The sequence below is a fragment of the Pipistrellus hanaki genome (assembly GCF_964339955.1).
Source record: "Pipistrellus hanaki genome assembly, chromosome: X".
NCBI lineage: Eukaryota > Metazoa > Chordata > Mammalia > Chiroptera > Vespertilionidae > Pipistrellus > Pipistrellus hanaki.
The window spans coordinates 96108155-96126988 of record NC_140524.1 but is presented as its reverse complement, the minus strand read 5'-3'; the positions used below and the strand labels follow the sequence as shown (position 1 = coordinate 96126988).

The 18834-nt window shown below is 36.7% G+C and overlaps 1 protein-coding gene across 2 annotated transcripts in view; it reads left to right on the top strand.

Annotated features, from left to right (window-relative positions):
* The window catches only part of CDKL5 (cyclin dependent kinase like 5), a 150136-nt gene that overhangs the window by 95043 nt on the left and 36259 nt on the right, over positions 1–18834 (top strand). For both annotated transcript variants that reach the window (XM_084869488.1, XM_084869487.1), the window contains exons 6-10: positions 3841–3961; positions 6075–6134; positions 9775–9865; positions 11369–11558; positions 14996–15076. In XM_084869488.1, coding sequence (XP_084725614.1) covers positions 3841–3961; positions 6075–6134; positions 9775–9865; positions 11369–11558; positions 14996–15076 — 543 coding nt within the window. The remainder of the gene's footprint in view (positions 1–3840; positions 3962–6074; positions 6135–9774; positions 9866–11368; positions 11559–14995; positions 15077–18834) is intronic.

The window sequence follows — 18834 nt, the reverse complement described above, 5'->3', positions numbered from 1 at the left end:
CAGTAGTTGACCTATGGCAGTTGCTTACTGTCAGAACTTAAATCAGTGCTTTAACAAAAGGAAAATAAAGAGGAGCCAGATGGACCTTTAAAGATTTCATTGATCATTAAATAGGTGGCTCTGCTGATTTCTTATGTTATTACCTGAAGATTAGGACTGGAGAGGTTTATTTTTGCTTTAGGTCAGTTCCCAGGTACTTCCTATGGCACAAATGACCAAGTATCACCACCACCATCATCATCAGGAAATGGAAAGCAGTGTTGCTGTGACGGCTGACCAGTGATGTGGCTTTTGAATTAATTCAAATTTTACAAACTATCTTACTAATTAAAAAATATACATAGTCACTTCATGACAAGCAGCAGTTGAAAAGTTACAGGGCTTTTTGTTGTTTTAAGCACTGCTTTATGGTGTATTTCTAAAATTTGTTTTAGGTTTTCTTTTCCTGTGTCAATTTAGTTATTTTCCTAGACCTTCCCCACCAAAATAAAACTGAAATTTGATATATTTTTATATCAAAGTCATACAAAAAGGATTGCTGTAAAAGCAGATGTTGTTTAAGTTATTTTACAGTTGTCAAAAATAATCACGCCATTTGCAGTTTTCACTGCCAAATGATAAAATTCTGACATCTATTTCAGTTTATCCTTTTTTTCTGTTCTACTCATGGCGATTGTTCACGATTAATAACAGTTTAGTAGGAATAAATGCAGAAATCACTTCTTTGTTTCAGATAATCTGTCATATCTGAGATCTGTCTGCTGGTAAGAGGCAGAACTCTACTAGAACTCCAGTTTCCTGACCCTGGGTCTTGTATTCTCTCTCTGATCCTATGCTTTCTCAGTGGAAGGTGACCATCACACCAATCTGTCAGTGGCAGTGCCTAACGATTGACGAATCTCAAGAGAGCAAGGAAAAGGATGCTCTAGGGGTAGGGGATTATAACAGATGAAGGACCACAGGAGCTAAAACAAAACAAATTTCTTTTTCACGCACAGATGCAAAGGTGGGCAGTATAGGGCTGGGATGGTAATTCCACAGCCATAGGAATTCCAGGCTGCTTCCGCCTTTCTGCTCACCACCCCTGACATGTGACCCTTGTCCTCACAGTCAAGATAGAGCTCAAGCTATCGCATCCCATTGGCCAAGACTTAGTTGCATGGCCCCACTAGCTGTGAGGCAGCGGAGAAATATGTATACTGTTCATTCTGGCCACCTGGGCATCCACTTACAAATTGTATTACTGTGAAATGAGAGAACAATGAATTCCTCTCTGCCACTGAGGGATTTGGAGTCGAATATGAAATGAGACAATTTATTTGCCCTATTACAAAGCCCTCTTATTCCTCCTGTGCATTTGGGACCTCGTATGCATTTGTTAATTGAAAAAGGCGATTCAAGTGGAGAAGCATTTTTAAAATGGTGCATACATACTTGAAACATTTTCTTTTAACTTGAATAAATATAGATTTACTGTCCTTCAGAGGTAAGGTCAAGGCCTTTTAAGTACTGATCTTCTGATTGGTGTCTGATGGGTCTTTCTTGCATACATCATACCCTTAATGCATCAACTATGATATTCTGTGCCAGCTTCTTTAAAGTGAGGCAAAAGCTTAAAAAACATTACAAAGCAATCTCAGAGCAGAATTCTGATCACCACCACCACCCCTGTCCTTGCCCATGTTTCCTCGTCGTTGTACTCACATTTGATTAGAGGGCAGTATGTTTGATGGCTTTCCTTTATTAAATCTTTCCAAAGTATGAAACTTAATTTTCTTATAAACAGCAACTCCCTTTTTAAAAAACATTATTTCATTGGTTTACATGATATTTAGTTATATTAAAATATTAACAAGTGCATTTGTTAGAAATAGGGATGGATGTATTGTAAACCAAAACTGACTGTTGAAATGTATGCAACTTGACTGGTCATTTGTGCCATAGAAAGCACCTGGGAACTGACCTAAAGCAAACACAAACCTCTCCAGTCTTTTTTTTATTTTATATTTTATTAATTTTTTACAGAGAGGAAGAGAGAGGGAGAGTTAGAAACATCGATGAGAGAGAATCATCGATCAGCTGCCTCTTGCACACCCCCGCTGGGGATGTGCCCGCAACCAAGGTACATGCCCCTGACTGGAATCGAACCTGGGACCTTTCAGTCCGCAGGCAGACGCTCTATCCACTGAGCCAAACCGGTTTCGGCACAAACCTCTCCAGTCTTAATCTTCTTTAGGTACCAACATAGGTGAGAACGAAGTTGTCATGTTGTATGAGAACAGCACTTTTCTAATTTTTTCATCTTAGGACTAGAGCTTTTTATTTATGTAGGTTTTATCTGTTACTATTTTTCTTTTAGAAATCAAAACGGAACAATATAACAATATCCATCCATTTAAATAACAATAATTAACCCATTGTGCATGTTAACATAAATACCTTTGTGGATCCGTCATTCTTTCAAGTGCAAAATGGTGTTTCACAAGAAAAGTGGTTTGTTCCTTTTGCAACTCAGTTGCCCAAGTCTTTTCCTTAAAATGACCATCTACTGTGATGTGTAACAGCAAGAAGTGTTTTGTGTGTATTCCTCATTTTATCCTGTAGGTTCCTAAAAATACATGTACTTGAGAATTGAAATTTAATAAGGCATGTACTGCTTCATCAAATACATCCTTAACTAAAACTGGTTTGTTTTTTAACTGCAAGGATGTGGCATTGAAGAATCAAAAGCCTTGATTCATGTTAAGTGCTACCACTTTATCCATAAGTGTAAATGCCAGCACAGTGAAAAGGGCTAAGTGTTATTATGACTATAGTTTTGACTTCATCAGTGCTCCTCATAGTCTGAGAACTGCTTCCAGAGATCCACAGATCACACTTTGAGAACTGTTGTCCTAGATCAGTGTTTCCCAAAGTGTGGTACGCGCACCCCCAGGGGTACGGGAAGAGTTTGGTGGGGGTACACGTTGCACCGGAGTTCGGTGGGGATATGCACTGCACCGTGCTTAGCTGCGCCTAATTCTACGTTCTCATGAGTACGAGGGGTACTCAGCGTTAAGAAAATTATAGAAAGGGTACACATATTTCAAAAGTTTGGGAATCACTGTTAAGATGATCATCTACAAACAGTAAATGTTAGTGGTGCTATAGGCCTTAATCTTGTACTTTTCAGAGGAAATGGAGAATGTTTGGTTAATCTGGCAATTCAGTGAGACTGGTTAACTGGAGTTTGTACTTCATGAAAAACTTCCATAAATTTTAGAATGGTTGTTACAGACTGAAATTTTCAATATTGATTTGTTTGGAGTTTGGGAATTTTTATTTCAGCAGTATTTTCTAGACTATTTTGTTTTTTACACTGATTTTATTGATTGTTACTAATCTTAGGGATTATTTCCTCTAAGAATATTTTTCAGGTCTCCCAGGAATATTTTCAAGGCTTGATTTTATTGCAAAGTTATATTAAAGATGCACAATGCACTGTTAAAATGATTTTCCTCAAGTTTATACATTGTACTGTCTTATCCCTACTTTGTATTATTGCTTCTCCATTGAAAACTGCTAAAATTATGCCTCAAAGTTTTTAGGGAGAGTGAAAAGTACACAAGATTATTATTTGGGACGGCACTGGGGAGTACGAAATTCTCTTTAAAAAGAACCTTGATTTAATACAATATCTTACCTCAACATGAAAAAACTTATAGATGAAAAGCAAAACAATTTTAAAATGCAGGCTGTGTATTAGATGAGTTATCATCCAAGGTGCTTTTTAAAATTATTAATATATAATTTATGGACTACCTAATTTTGGAGATTAATGGCTCCCTATTTAATTTTTAGAATATGCTTGAGTTGCTGGAAGAAATGCCAAATGGAGTTCCACCTGAAAAAGTAAAAAGTTATATCTATCAGCTAATCAAAGCTATTCACTGGTGCCATAAGAATGATATCGTTCATAGGGGTAAGTATGGAATTTTTGAAATAGAAGAATTCAAACATCAAAGTTAACAGTAAATTACTTCACATATTACTCTCATAATATTTCCAAAGACACTGACAGTCCATTTAAATTAAATACATTTTGAAAGTACAGGAAAAGAAATCTTGTTTACCTTCTAAGTCTCGTTTCGTATCACAAAAAGGATGGATGGCAAATTTACTTGGATATTATGGTGAGATCTATGTGTTTGTATAACTGTATTTACTCTCAACTCTAGGAACACCTAGAACTCAACAGGCCCTAGCCGGTTTGGCTCAGTGCATAGAGCATAGGCCTGTGGACCATACTCTATGAGTCCTGGGTTCAATTCAATCAAGGGCACGTACCTCAGTTGCAGGCTCCTTCCTAGCCAAGGCCCTGGTCAGGGTCTCTGTCTTTCCTTCTCTCTTCCTCTCTCTCTAAAAATCAGTGGGAAAATGTCCTCAGGTAAGGATTAAAAACAAAAACTCAACAGATTCAAACTTTAGCACTTACTGAGTGGGGGGACCCTCTCCATTGTCTTTGGTTCTTCAGTTAGACCAAGTAATGTGAATCAAACCCCAAATCAGGCTTTAGAGATAGTGCCTAAATCACTAACACCACCCCCCTCCCAATCACATTGACAGTCATTGCTTATTCCCTTACAGACTAAGATCTCCAATCTGTTTCCTTACCTGTTATTGAAAACTGCCTTTTGTTGCAGGTCACATACATGACCAACCTGACATAAAGGCCATGGTTATACTTTCATAAACTGTTTTATTTTATCCTTTATTGCCATGAATTGCACTGTCTTTAACTCTAAGCCATTTATCTTCTGATAATCTCTCTTACATTCCAGAGTTTTACAATCCTAGGACATGAACTGATACAATAATGAAGCTAAAAGATGTTTGTCAGAAAATGTTATAGGGGGGAGGGCATGTATGGGAGTGGGGGGGGGCAATGGAAAGATATGTACACATATAATACCTTAATATAAATAAATAAATAAATAAATAAATAAATAAATAAATAAATGAAAATGTTATATATACTTCTTGTCTTTGAATAGTCAAATAAGTGAATACTACATTTTAATTTACCTATATAGAGACACAAGAATATCACTTTAAAGATAGTCTCACTTTAAGAATACTTTGGGAAGAATACCGAGTCCTATTATTTCTAGAAACAGACAGTTGATATTTCTCTTGCATTTGACTTTCATAGTATTTACTTTATCAAGGATGGCATGGATAGACCTCCTCCAGCTGGAAATCTAGTGTCTAGGGTAAAATAACAGTCTATACTTTCAGTTTGAGGCTCTTAATAAGGAACTGATTTGGCTGCATTTCCATAATGTTACAATGATTTGGTTAAGTGTATAGTGATTCAGTGATTGGGAATTAGCAATAGAAACCATGATTCTGAAATCTATAGATTTTATTTCTACCCCTCTCCTTTCTCCATTTTCACCTCTACCATATGGTAGATGATGGGTTCTCTAAAAATAAATTGTGAAATGCCTTCTAAGGGGGATATTAATTTGCATTTTCTGTGTATTTCTACTCCTCCACTCTCACCACAGCCTCAAAAGATCCATGAAAAAAAAAGAAGTCTTATTTTAACACATTCAATGTAGCTTCATTCAGCATTAGAGATTTATAATTGTGAGCCACATAGAAAAGCTAAAGAGATATATAAATATAGAAACCACACAGAAAATCGTTACAGAATATGTATCTTATATGTATTTTTTACTTTTTGAAAGCAAATAGTGCTAGGTATTTTCTTTCAAAAAGTAAAAATAGTTCCTTAGAATGTGGTGGCCTAGATTCAATCATTCTTAAATTCCTTTCAGAAATGCAATTAATGCCTTTAAGATTTAAGGGGAAAATATTTTTGAAATTGTGGTCTGCATGTTCCTCAAAAAGAAATTAATGGAACTTTTATGTGCCAGCATAAAATGTGTTGCTCTGCTTTTCACTGCCATAGGTTTCTGTTCAAATAACATTGGATATTTCTAGTTAGGTGCTATTATAGTGTTCTATGGCATCAATCAGCAGTACATGGGACATTTTTTAATCATTGTTTTTTCATCTTGATGCTCCAGATATAAAGCCAGAAAATCTCTTAATCAGCCACAATGATGTTTTGAAGCTGTGTGACTTTGGTAAGTTGAAAAGAAATTGAGCCCTGTCAGTACAGTATCTTATCTGTAGTTTCACTTTCTGTGGTTTCATTTGCACACAGTCAGCCGAGATCAGAAAATGTTAAATGGAAAATTCTAGAAATAATGAATTCGTAAGTTTAAAATTGGATGTCACTCTGAGTAGTGTGATGAAATCTCATACTTTCTGCTCTGTCTCTCCTGGGATTGAATCACAGTATCTGTCTCAGCTATCAGATCGACTGTCTCAGTACACCAGTACTTGTGTTCAAGTAACCCTTATTGTACTAATAATGGCCCCAAGGTGCAAGTTAAGCTATTAAAGGAAAAGTATGTATGTGTAGGAAAAAAACCAGCAGATACAGGGTTTGGTGTTATCTGAGGTTTTAGGCATCCACAGGGGAAGGGGGTGTGTGTCTTGGAATGTAGCCCTTGTGATAAGAGGAGAGCACTATACAAAATTGAGTTAATATCACACATCAGAAGTTTTCACGAGCATATTAAAAGTATTTTTTTATGTTTGGACTTAAAGTAGCAGAGGAACATTTTATTTGGTCATATGTTGAAAAATTGATTGCAGGAAGAGTACTACTTTCTCTTTGCTGTACATAGTATTGTCTACTATTTTTAAAAATTTATCATGCAGTAGTTATTTCATTAGTATTCAAATGCATGCATGTGCACATATTCATGAGTCAGGCAGTTAATGACCCCTGAAAGAGTTTTCTAGGAAATATCCTCTGGTTTGAGTAGAAAAAAATTATATATATATTTTTTTTTTGATTTTTTTTTTTTGCCTAGAAGCATCTATGTTTATTTTATTTTTTTCTATTTCAAGGCTCTTGACATTTATTTTTTTGCCCCCCACCCTCCCTCCTATATATACCCTCCCTCCCCAGAGTTTTATGTCCATTGGTTGTACTTATATGCATGTATACAAGTCCTTCGGTTGATCTATTATCTCCCCCAGATCTTCCTCCCCTCTCCACTGTAATTTGACAGTCTGCTTGTTGCTTTACTGTCTCTATATCTATCTTTTGGTTCATCAGTTTATAATGTTCTTTATTATCCATAAATGAGTGAGGTCATGTGGTGTTTCTCTTTCATTGATTGGCTTAGCTCAAAGTCACTATGGATTTTTTTTACAGAGAGGAAGGAAGAGAGATAGTTAGAAACATCGATGAGAGAGAGTCATTGATCAGCTGCCTCTTGCACATCCCCTACTGGGGATATGCCCGCAACTAAGGTACATGCCCTCAACCGGAATCGAACCTGGGACCCTTCAGTCCACAGGCTGATGCTCTATCCACTGAGCCAAACTAGTTTTGGCGAAAAAAATTTTAAAAAAATATTTTAACGTTGATAGAAATTGTTTTAGTCATAATCATAAACACTGAAAATGTGCCTATGTAAATACACACGTGTATGGTGTGAATGCAAATGTTATATATCTGTAAGATCCAAAGAGTTTTAGAACAGTTCTATTCTCTTTAAGTGTTCAGTGCATGAAATTAGTAATTAATGTATAATACTCCAGCTTCTGGTTGAGTGTATAATGAAGTTTTCAAGTTGTATTTTTTTTCTAGTAGAACATTCTATATTGTTTCCTGTGTATAAAACTGTATTAAAAACATAGGGTATTTAAGGCATAAATCACTTTTGTAAATTGTAGTTTTGTCTAATCCATATATTGAAAAAATAACTTTTTTAAAAAGGTCATTTTTCAGATATTCAAATATAGTCACATACAATATAAACCTCCACATGTAAATGAGAAGTCATTTCTTTTTGTAAACAAAATTTAGTACTTAGGAGATGGAGCACACAAGTGAGACATAGAAACATTCCAAGAAATCACTTTAGAATGACCAATTTTGTGCAGTGTAGCAATTGGAAGAATGTATAACTGCTTTTATCCAATGTTTTCAAAGATTTTGAATATTTTGAACCTGTTTCCCTGAGAAAAAAAATTTTTATATAACTTAATTTTCTTCATATTATATAACAATGAATATTGCAGAGAAGAGTCCTGATGTATCCTAAACATCTTAAGATGTGCTTAGGAGAATAAAAAGAAAATACTAAATACTATATTTAAAAGATTTTGATCGTGGCATTTTTGGCATTTCCTTAGTATTATGATATTCAGGAGTAATATCTATTTTTTACCTGCTATCCATAATTGTGATAACCATCAAGTACTGAGACTTTGTGCAGCTCATAGACCCTTTACTGTGTATCCATGAACTACGGGGTTGGTGATCTTAAACTCCACAGTTACTGAAATTTGTTAAGCAAGTTATAAAAGATGCCTGTAGAATGGTTAGTAATAGGAAAAAGATATCCCTAGTCTAACATCATTTACAGAAAAGACCATTTTAAATGGTCCAGAAATTCAGCAAGATAGCACTACTGTGCCCTGTGCATCCCCTCTGAGGGCTTCCTCATTGCTTTCCCTCCCAGAGCATGCAGCTCCTTTGTTTAGCTGGAAGAACCCCATTTACAAAAATTTTGAATATTCCTTCAGAATATGTCTTACAAAGAAGTATTAATTAACTGAAGTTAGGGTTTTGTTTTCTGCTGTAGTTATTTTTTTTTTTTACTGTTGCATTCTAAAAAATACTATTTCCAACTTTTTAAAACTGATATACACCTTAATTTTTACCCCCAATTTTAATGTTCTGGTTCTCTATAGCTATTTACAAAAAAATCCATATTACTTTTGGTGAGTTAGATGGGTAATTAACTTACCTACTGGTTTATTTTGTGACCCTAAAACCTCTTGAAATGGCTTTGGAGGAAAATAGTAATAAGAGTCGATAAGGTAATTAAGATACCTCTAATGTGCTTCTTAGTCACATTAGGAGATAAAAATAATTTTGGCCTGCTTTGCTTCTGTCATTGCCAGCTGTTACTTGCTTCTATAGTGGTTGGAGCTGATCAGCAACAGTAGATATACAAATACCATGAATGGCCCACATTGCAGCATATAATGAGTGCTGTGAAACGCTAGTTTAGCTTTGACTTCTGGCATTTGTGGGGCTTCATTTTGTTCCTAAGCTTTGTATTTATTGGGAGGGCTGTTTCAAAAATATGCTGTGGCTCTAGCTGGTTTGGCTCAGTGGATAGAGCATTAGCCTGCAGTCTGAGGGGTCCCGGATTTGATTCCCGTCAAAGACACATGCCCGGGTTGCAGGCTCAATCCCCAGTGGGGGGCATGCAGGAGGCAGCTTATCAATGATTCTCTCATCATTGATGTTTCTATCTCTCTCTCCCTCTCCCTTCCTCTCTGAAATCAATTAAAAATATATTTAAAGAATAAAAAGAATTTTTATACTTAAAAAATATGTTCTGAATGCATATTAAAGCGTGTGATGATTTTGAAAACATGGATTTCTTAGGCAGAAGGGGATACTATTGTACTTTTTGTTTGTTTTTAGAAAATATTTCTTTTTAATTGACATATGAACAGTGGACTAACCTTTTAAAATAACAAGGACACTATTAATAAACAGCCCATCAATACCAGTCATTATGTTCTTTTGCTGTTCCTTTAAAATATTGCTAGCACTGAAATATTTTGCCAACATGTAATTATTGTTTCTTTTTCAAAGTTACATCTTTGGGCTTTGTTATCTTTCAGGTTTTGCTCGGAATCTATCAGAAGGCAATAATGCTAATTATACAGAGTATGTGGCCACCAGGTGGTATCGGTCCCCAGAACTCTTACTTGGGTGAGCTCTCTTCCCCAAATAGAATGTCATCTGCCTATCTGCTGATTCTATATCATTAGCTCTGAGTTCATCTATGGAAAATAACATCAGTTAATTAAATACCAGTTACCTATTCCACTGTAACAAATCGCCCCAAAACTTAATGGCATAAGCCAAAATACCATTTTATTTGCTCTCAATTCTGAGTGCCAGTGATTAGGGGGAGTTAGCATTTGAGTTTGGCTGGATGGTTCTGCTGGTCTCAACTGGAGTTGCTAATGTCACTATAGTCTGTGGCAGGTCATCTGGAGGCTGGTTGGTTTATGGGGCCACAGCTGGGACAGACCATTTCTGTCCCATGGGGACTCATTCTCCAGTAGGCAAGTCCAAGTTTCTGCGTGTGATAACAGAACTCCCTGCAGCATTAGGGCAAGCCCCAAACCAGAAGTTGCTTTCAAGGTTCTCTTTGCATGGCTTTTGCCTCATTGGCCAAAGCACATTACATGGCCAAGTCCTGATTCAAAGGATGGAGGAATAAACACAGCTCTTGATGGGATGAGCGGCAGGGTCAAATTACAAAGTGAGAAATGTAAAGTAATGGGGGAATTATTGCCACCATCTTTGTTAATCATCTTTCACATTAAGAATGTGGATGTCCACAGAGGTTGTTTTTGTCTGTTTCTTCTGTGTACTTCTGTTTGGACTCACTGGGATGCATAGTCCATTTTCTTTGAGAGGGATTATAATAATTTGGATTTACCAGTGTAACACAAGAATTTTTAACACATGCAATACCTGGTTATTTAATCAGAGGCACTGGCCTCTTTTGTCTTAGATTGTCAAATTGAAAAAATTACAACAGCCAATAATAATGGCCACCTACTTTGAATGCTCAGTCTTGAACCATAAATATATAAGTAACAATGAGAGTTTTTTCTCATTGGTCACGTCATATAATAATGTTGTGTCTGGTTCATCTTTGGAACCATAAATACTTATATACAAGTACCTGGTTTTTAAAAAAGTCACTTTGGAGCAAAATTAGTAGCTAATTATTTATTTTTATTTTTTCTGAATAATCCTAATGATACCTATTTTTGTCAGATTGGCAAAAAAATCTATTGCAGAATTTTATTAATTGGTTTATGTGTGCCATGAGATAAAAAAGGTTGAAATTCACTGACCTAGGACAAATTTTGAGGAGCATTTCATTCCCCAAGTGAGGTGTTATCATGCATGTGCACTGTACTAAGGTTTATTAAGCTATTCATGTTCAAAATATACCTGGTGTTATTATTATTATTAAACTGATGGTTTTATTAGCATAGATTTATTACTTGTGTTCTGAATTTTTAGTTGGATATCCATAATTCCTTTTTTAGCCTCCCTTTTATCCACATGACACTTTTTTAATTCCTTAAATACATAAGTGTGTTTGAAATCATGAATCTGTTTAAAATAATTTGGAAATTATTAAAATGTATTTCTTCAGTTGCCAGGATAAGCTCTCCCTTTGCTTTGCAGAGCTCCGTATGGAAAATCCGTAGATATGTGGTCGGTGGGCTGTATTCTTGGGGAGCTTAGCGATGGACAACCTTTATTTCCCGGAGAAAGTGAAATTGACCAGCTCTTTACCATTCAGAAGGTGCTAGGACCACTTCCATCTGAGCAGATGAAGCTCTTCTATAGTAATCCTCGTTTCCATGGGCTCCGGGTAAGAGGCTTTGCAAAAACTCAAAATGGAACTAGTACAGCAATATCTAAATCATTGTTCATTACACAATGGAATGCTTAGCTATTCTCTTTCTCATTACAATGCTTATAAACCCCACTATAACATTTTATTTTTGAATCTTATATAGTATTTGTTAATTTTAAAAAGTGGCCCGAATTTGAAAGTGGGAACTGCTTACGTTTTTCCTAAATTTGTATGTACCAATTTTTCAGTCTTTTCTAGTTTGGGTATTATTATATTCTAAACTTTGCTTATCTCAGAATGTTTGTTTCTCCTAAACATTAAGCATACCCAAAAGGTAGGAAAATGTACAAATGGCTGTTGCTTATTTGAGCAAACATATTTGTAGTGATTGGAGGAAGCCTATGAATGCTTACATTCTTCAGATTTAAAGATGCTGTTCTGGTGGCTATTTCTGTTGACAGTGAAACATTGTCTTCTTTTCAAACTGGTGTATTGTCTTGGGCAGCCTTTGTGAGACTTGCTAATGTATAATACTTTTCAGAAAATATACTAAAAAGGGTCTTAAAATATAAAATTTCCCTAAATGAGGCACAGCCGGCCTGCAGAAGCACCTTATGGAAGTGGCCAGTTCTAGGCTGCTTCTCTCTCACCAAAGTTACATTTTTTAGTTGCCAACTGCCCTGTTTGGGCCAGCATGCCAATTGGTGGCGACCATTGTGGGGACTATAAAATAAGCTCATCACCACTCTCTTTTTTTTCCTCTTAAATGCATAATTCTCAATCCATGTTTTCTTGACATTTGCAAAGCACTTTGTTTCTTCCTTTGAGTTTCTGGGCCTCAGTTCATTTCACCTGAAGAGCAACCCTCTTCACACATGAGTGGCCAACACAGCACCCACTCCGACTGCGAAAGAAAGGGGTAAACAGAAGTGCATAGTTTCTCATCTCCTTTCTGTTTTTCTCTCTCTCTTTCAAATCGTTGTTACATCCAGCAAGTTTCTCCTTTCTCCTTTTATTTTTATAAGCCAAAAATTAGCCAAATTATGACCATAAATGAGGATGCACAGAGTTCAGCAGTTGTTAAACATTTGTCATACTAGCAGTTGTTAAACATTTGTCATACTAGATGCTAACAGTGTGACGATAGGTAGGACTCACCCTCAGTCTAGCAGAAATGAAAATCTATTCAGACATAGAGTTACTCATAATTCATGAATTCCTGTTGGGCTGAGAATACATCCAAGCTCCTTCCCATAGCCTATGACACCTTGCCTGATCCAGGCCCTTCTAGTTTCTTGAACTCAGCTCATACTGGTCTCTGTTCCCTTCCCTCCAAACTGTCACCACACTTGTCTTGCCTTTCCTTTGACTTCCATAAACATTCCAAGGTTTCTCCAACCTCCTGGGTTTGAGACGCATCTCCTTCCAGTAAAGGCACTTCCCTTGTGTGACCCCTTCTCACTTTGCCACCTCCTTTCTGTCACCTTCCATAGCATCCCTTTTCCCCATCATAGCACTTCTCATGATAAGTAATTATTTGTGTTTGTTTCCTTGTTAATTATTAATTGTCTAGTTCTGAACCACTTCGAGTATAAGCTCCCCAAGGGCAGAAATCATATTTTATCACTGTTTCCAACCTCTAACACAGAGCCCAGCACATTCAGTGGCACTCTGAGTATTTGAATGAATGCTTGAACCAATCTGTGCTTTCAGGGCTCAAGTTCAACTTCTCTCCATCTGTGATGCTGCTTTTGCTCTTGCACCTTTTACCTGGACTATTGGCAGCCGCTCCCAAACTGATTGCTCCAACCTTCTCTCTTCACTTCAGTCTTTTCACATTGCCTTTAGAAAATGTTACCCTGAGGGGGGAAAGGGAAGGGGTACCTGGTAGCATAAGATAGACCTCATGAGCAGTGTACTCACTAAGATACCAGTATAGTCTTTTATCACAGTAGGACAGGTATTTCTGCCTCTGGGCTAATAATTAATGCTCTGACAACATCCAAAGGAACCTTTGTACCTCTCCAAAGAGAAGTACCTAGGTTTGGGAAGAGTGTGGGTTTGGACTGTAGACTTGGGGGCAAACTAGTTCTACTTCTTTTTTTATGGTGTGACTTGCCTCAAACAAGTTATTGAACTTTCTGGTCATCACCTTTCTCATTTCTAAAATAAGCAAAGAATGATCATTGCTAAAATGCCTCATGTAGCATCACTTCCCTCAGAAATCAGCGTTAGGTTGTTGCCATAGTGTCTGAGTGAATTCAGCTCATGCCATTTCTTCTACTTCCTCTGTGTAGAAGATGCTGTCCTACTTTTCTCCATCGTCACATTTTTCTTATCTTTCAAAGCCTGGCTCAAATATTAGCTATGGGTTCTTTCTCCTACAGCTTCAAACCACCTGGGTCTCTCCTTTCTGTGAGCTCCACATGGAATTGACAGCTGCACAGTTCACTTATAATTGCTTTCCCACCTGACTGAGGAGTGCTTGAGTGCAAGGTTTAGGTCTTACTCATTCTCTCTCTCCTGCGCTATCTGGCACAGTGTGGGGGTGAGGTCATAATCACTCCTAAAGGCCTTGTTTGTTTTCCCACATAACCAATCCTCCCGTTCACTCATTTAGCGTGTAGGGATTTCAGTACTTTAAAATGCTCTCATGTTGGTATAAAAGGAATATATATTAAAGGCAAAGTAGCCCTCCCATTGGGAGGGAGTTCATGGAATTGGGTTCTAATACTTTACCATCCACTTAAATATTGTGAAGTGTGAGGGAAGGATAGAACATCTAAATAAACTTGACCTCTTCCCCTCATTTTATTTAAAAATGCATTTGTTAACTTACGAGCCTGTGTGCCTTCTATTCCAACTTACATACAGGAAGGGATTGAAAACAGGTCATTTAAAAAGTATATAAAAGCAATAATACAATGTGTGTCTTAATTATTAAGCAATAATACAATGTGTGTCTTAAGTAGACCATGTCTACTTCTATGGTCTTTCAGGAGCTGGCTTCTCTGTTTTTTTTCTCTCTTTTTTTTTTTTACTTGTCTAATTTTCAGAAGTAAATGACGCCTTGTGAAAAAGAGAATTGTCTCTATAAGCAGAGAAATTCTATACTAACTGTATTGTAACTGAATTCTCTAAATAAGCAGACAATGCTGTATAAAAAGTTTCAAATTTTTATATTTTGGGTTGTTTTGCATGTTTCAGTATTATCTGACGAGATTTAGTATCATCTTTCACCTGTGAGTTTTCCTGTTATTTAATACCCAGTTCTATGAATCCGTACCTCAGACACATAGATACCAAAAGTAATATGCATATGAGATCAATTTGACTTGGATTGGCACTAGGGCAAGAACTTCCGTTCGGCTGCCGCCTTCTTCATCAATGACAGTACATGCACAGGTATACCCTTCCTCCTGTGCTAACACCCTGTCATGTTGTTCTTCCAGTTCCCAGCTGTTAACCATCCTCAGTCATTGGAGAGAAGATATCTTGGAATTTTAAACAGTGTTTTACTTGACTTAATGAAGGTGGGACAAGTTGATGTTGTCTGTATGAAATGTTGTTTGGTTTGTGGATTCTCTTGTGTCTTAAGTGTGACCATAGCCTGCTTTTACGAATTAAATGTTTTGTTAGTAGATGTATAATGGTAAATAATAAGGACTATATCATGTTAAAAGACATGGAAATTATTTTAAATGGCAGAAGTATCTAGCATTATAACATTTCATCTAAACAGGACTGTGAGATACTTAAATTATATTCCTAAAATGGACAGAATAATGATAATCTAAAGATAAATAATAAGAAATGCTTAAATTTATTCAGCACTCAAGAGCTGCTCAGGTATAAGGTGTGCATTTTTTTTAAGCATAAGGTTTTAAAACAAATCTTAAAACGAATGTTGAAAGAAAAGAGATTCTAACATTTTTTACATGATCTATAAGACCTCTCATATGATTATTTTAACTAATTCTGCTCATTTTCTAACTTGGCATCTTCCAACCTTGGCTCTTTCTGGCTCTTTTTGACACAGATAATTGATAGTTCTGCTTTTACTGGGCCTGCGTGTTCTTCCCGTTGCTAGCGCCCCTGTCCAGGAGGTCTTCCTGCTTTGGACTACTGAAAACATTCTCACAGTTTTTATTCATGATTTTCTTCCCCAGTAGACAAAGTCAGCCCCTTGAGTGAGAACTTTTTTTTCTTCATACTTTTCCAGCTTTCATTAAAGCCAGTCAGTGCATAAGCAAGTGCTCGTGCTTTTAAGTGCTTTTAAAGTAGACCTTTAGAAAACAGTTGTTAATGGATCAGGTTTGTATATGCCCATTCAGACAACCATCAAAATCAGAGGTGGTTACACTGTGCACAAAGCCTTAAAAAGGCATACTTAGCACAGTTGGAAATTGTTGAGCAGTGCTCTCAGAACTTTGCTGTACTTTAAACTATGTTAATCTGTGCGCCAAGGAACACTGTAAATAGGAGTGGGGCAGAGGTGGGGGAGGGGCATGGCCTTTGAGAAAGGCCACATACCATATTCATTAATCTATACAGGCTTTCAGAAATCCCACAGCGAAGAAGCATTTCTGTCTCACCCGACATTTCCCAAATGTAATTACTGAATACATTTTTAAAAATAAAGCTCCACAGCACTAGTGTTCTTCTGAACACAGATTGAGAGATGCTATTAAAAAAAGAACCCTCAAGGCTCTTTCAGGTTAATTAGGCATAAATTATCTCTTAAATCAGTTGGGTTTTGTCAATATGTTATTTCATGCAATCAATATTTACTTATCAGTGTCTTAATTATTTGGTAACTTTAAAAATCCTATATAATAAAAGCCCAATATGCAAATCAACCAAATGTTGGAATGACCCATGGGACAACCGGTCACTATGATATGCACTGACCACCAGGGGCTGCTCCCAGCCCTCAGGCTGGTGCCAGTGCAGGGCAGGGGGCAATTGCCTGGCCAGTTGCCCCACAGAGGGAGGCTACGGGTGACAAGGGTGGGACCAGTGAGTGGGTGGCACTAGGCCAGCCAAGGTGGGGGCCAACAGCCCCCCCCCCATCATCCTGTTAGTAGCCCCACAAATTGGCCCTGATCTTGGGCCAGGCCTAGGGATCCTACCCATGCATGGATTTTATACATTGGGCCTCTAATATAAAGATAATAAAGTAGAAGAGCCGAGTTAAATGTGATTTCATGTTTTCTGCCTTTTTCTTTTTATAGTTAAAAATAATTGAACTTTGCCGAAACCGGTTTGGCTCAGTGGATAGAACGTCGGCCTGCGGACTGAAGGGTCCCAGGTTCGATTTCGGTCAAGGGCATGTACCATGGTTGCGGGCATATTCCCAGTAGGGGGTGTGCAAGAGGCAGCTGATCAATGACTCTCTCTCATCAATGTTTCTAACTCTATCTCTCTCCCTTCCTCTCTGTAAAAAAAATCAATAAAATAAATTTTTAAAAAAATAATTGAACTTTCCCTGTTAAATCATTACCAAATATAATTATAAGCATCAATGATAACCTGAATTTGCATTTATACCAGTTTGGAAGTTAAACAACCTAATTTCTATTTATTTCATATATTTACCTTTGAGTTTTCTGAATATTAAAGAACCATTTTATTAAAATATATATTCATAAGGTATATAAATTATGTGTATATCTCAGTTAAGCTTTGTAAGGTAAGTATCTGTGTAACCCCACCCAAATTGAGATATAGAAAATTATTAATATTCCAGAAGCCTCCTCATGACCACCTCTCAGACTGTATACTCCATCCTCACTACTCCTGGAAACCATGATTCTGATTTCTATTACCAAAGATATTGCCTTGTTATTATTGAATATTAATATAAATAGAATTATTCCTTTTGTCTTTTAGTTATTTTTTAGAATGGATTTGAAAAATAAATAGTACCATTTAGCTTTTTATGAAGAAATGTGTTCTCTATGCCATTTTCCTAAAGCAGATTTGATACTTTTATCTACACTAATAAAAGAGAAAGATGCAAATTGATCATACCTTTGTGACACCCACCAGCCCAGCAGGAGTGAGTATGCAAATCAACCCAACAAAGATAGCAGGTTAATTTGCATATACAGGCATTCTGCACTGCCCCACCACTCCTGGCCTCTAGGCAGCATGGGGAGGCAGAAAGGCCCGGAGCAAAGGCAGAAAGGCAGCTCCAGGCCAGAGTGAAGGTGGTGCCAGCAGCCAGGGGAAGGAAGGCCCATTCTTGCACCAGCCTTCATGTATTGGGCCTCTAGTCCATGTATAAGTACCTAAAATGGCCGTCTCATTCTGCATCTGTTTATACATGTCAGCCATTTTAGGGGGAATAAAAGTCTCCAGAATTAACCCAAGCCCCTAATAACTTAAAGGAAACTATAATAATAATGAGTTCTATTTTAGTTTTTTTTTTTTAAAAATTATCCTGTTTTATTCTTTCCTCATAATGACCTCATCCTTCCAAGTAATTTGAAAATTAACAGCTATATTCATAAACATAAAAATAGTTCTTTGCATGTATGTGTAGTAATTTCTACAGTTGCTAATTTTAAATTAAAATAGCACTTTAATGCTAGTATATATTTGGCTTTTGAAAGTTCACGTGTACTTCTAATTTAAAATACTACTCAGAGGCTGACTTTCCTTTGTTTTACCTAGTATCACTGCAGTTGAAACATTTTGATGTTAACTGTTTTAAATGCCAGTGAGAAATCATTTTATATACCTCCACAGTTTTTGTTTTCTAATAAGGAAGAAGAAAGAATTAAGATAATTTTAGAGTTGTATCTGAGTCAACATGAATGTAAATCCATTTGCATGTAAGCAGTGGCTTAGGTTTCCAGATTATGACCCAAAGTGAATGTGTTAGTATATGAAAGGATCACATTTCAAATTTTCTGTGATGCTAGGTTGATAGTGGTTGTCTAAAATTGAATTCTGGCTTATTGGGAGCAAATCTGGGTTTACTATCAGTGTTCAACAGTGGATCACAAAGGGATTACACTTGGCTAAACCAATGAAAGTGATCTAGAGATGGATTTGGAAACACTGGAATTTTACCCTTTTTCTTCTCTCTGAAGGAGAATCCCTGTCACTCAAAGAGAAAAGTTAAGTGTGTTCTGTTGAGTTGTGTTAGGTTATGTAGGTTGTGTTTCTTTTTTTCTTTTTTCTTTTTTCTTATATTTTTTTCTTTATTGATTAAGATATTACATATGTGTCCTTATTCCTTCCCCAATGCCCCTCCACCCCTGTTCATGCCCTCACCCCACCC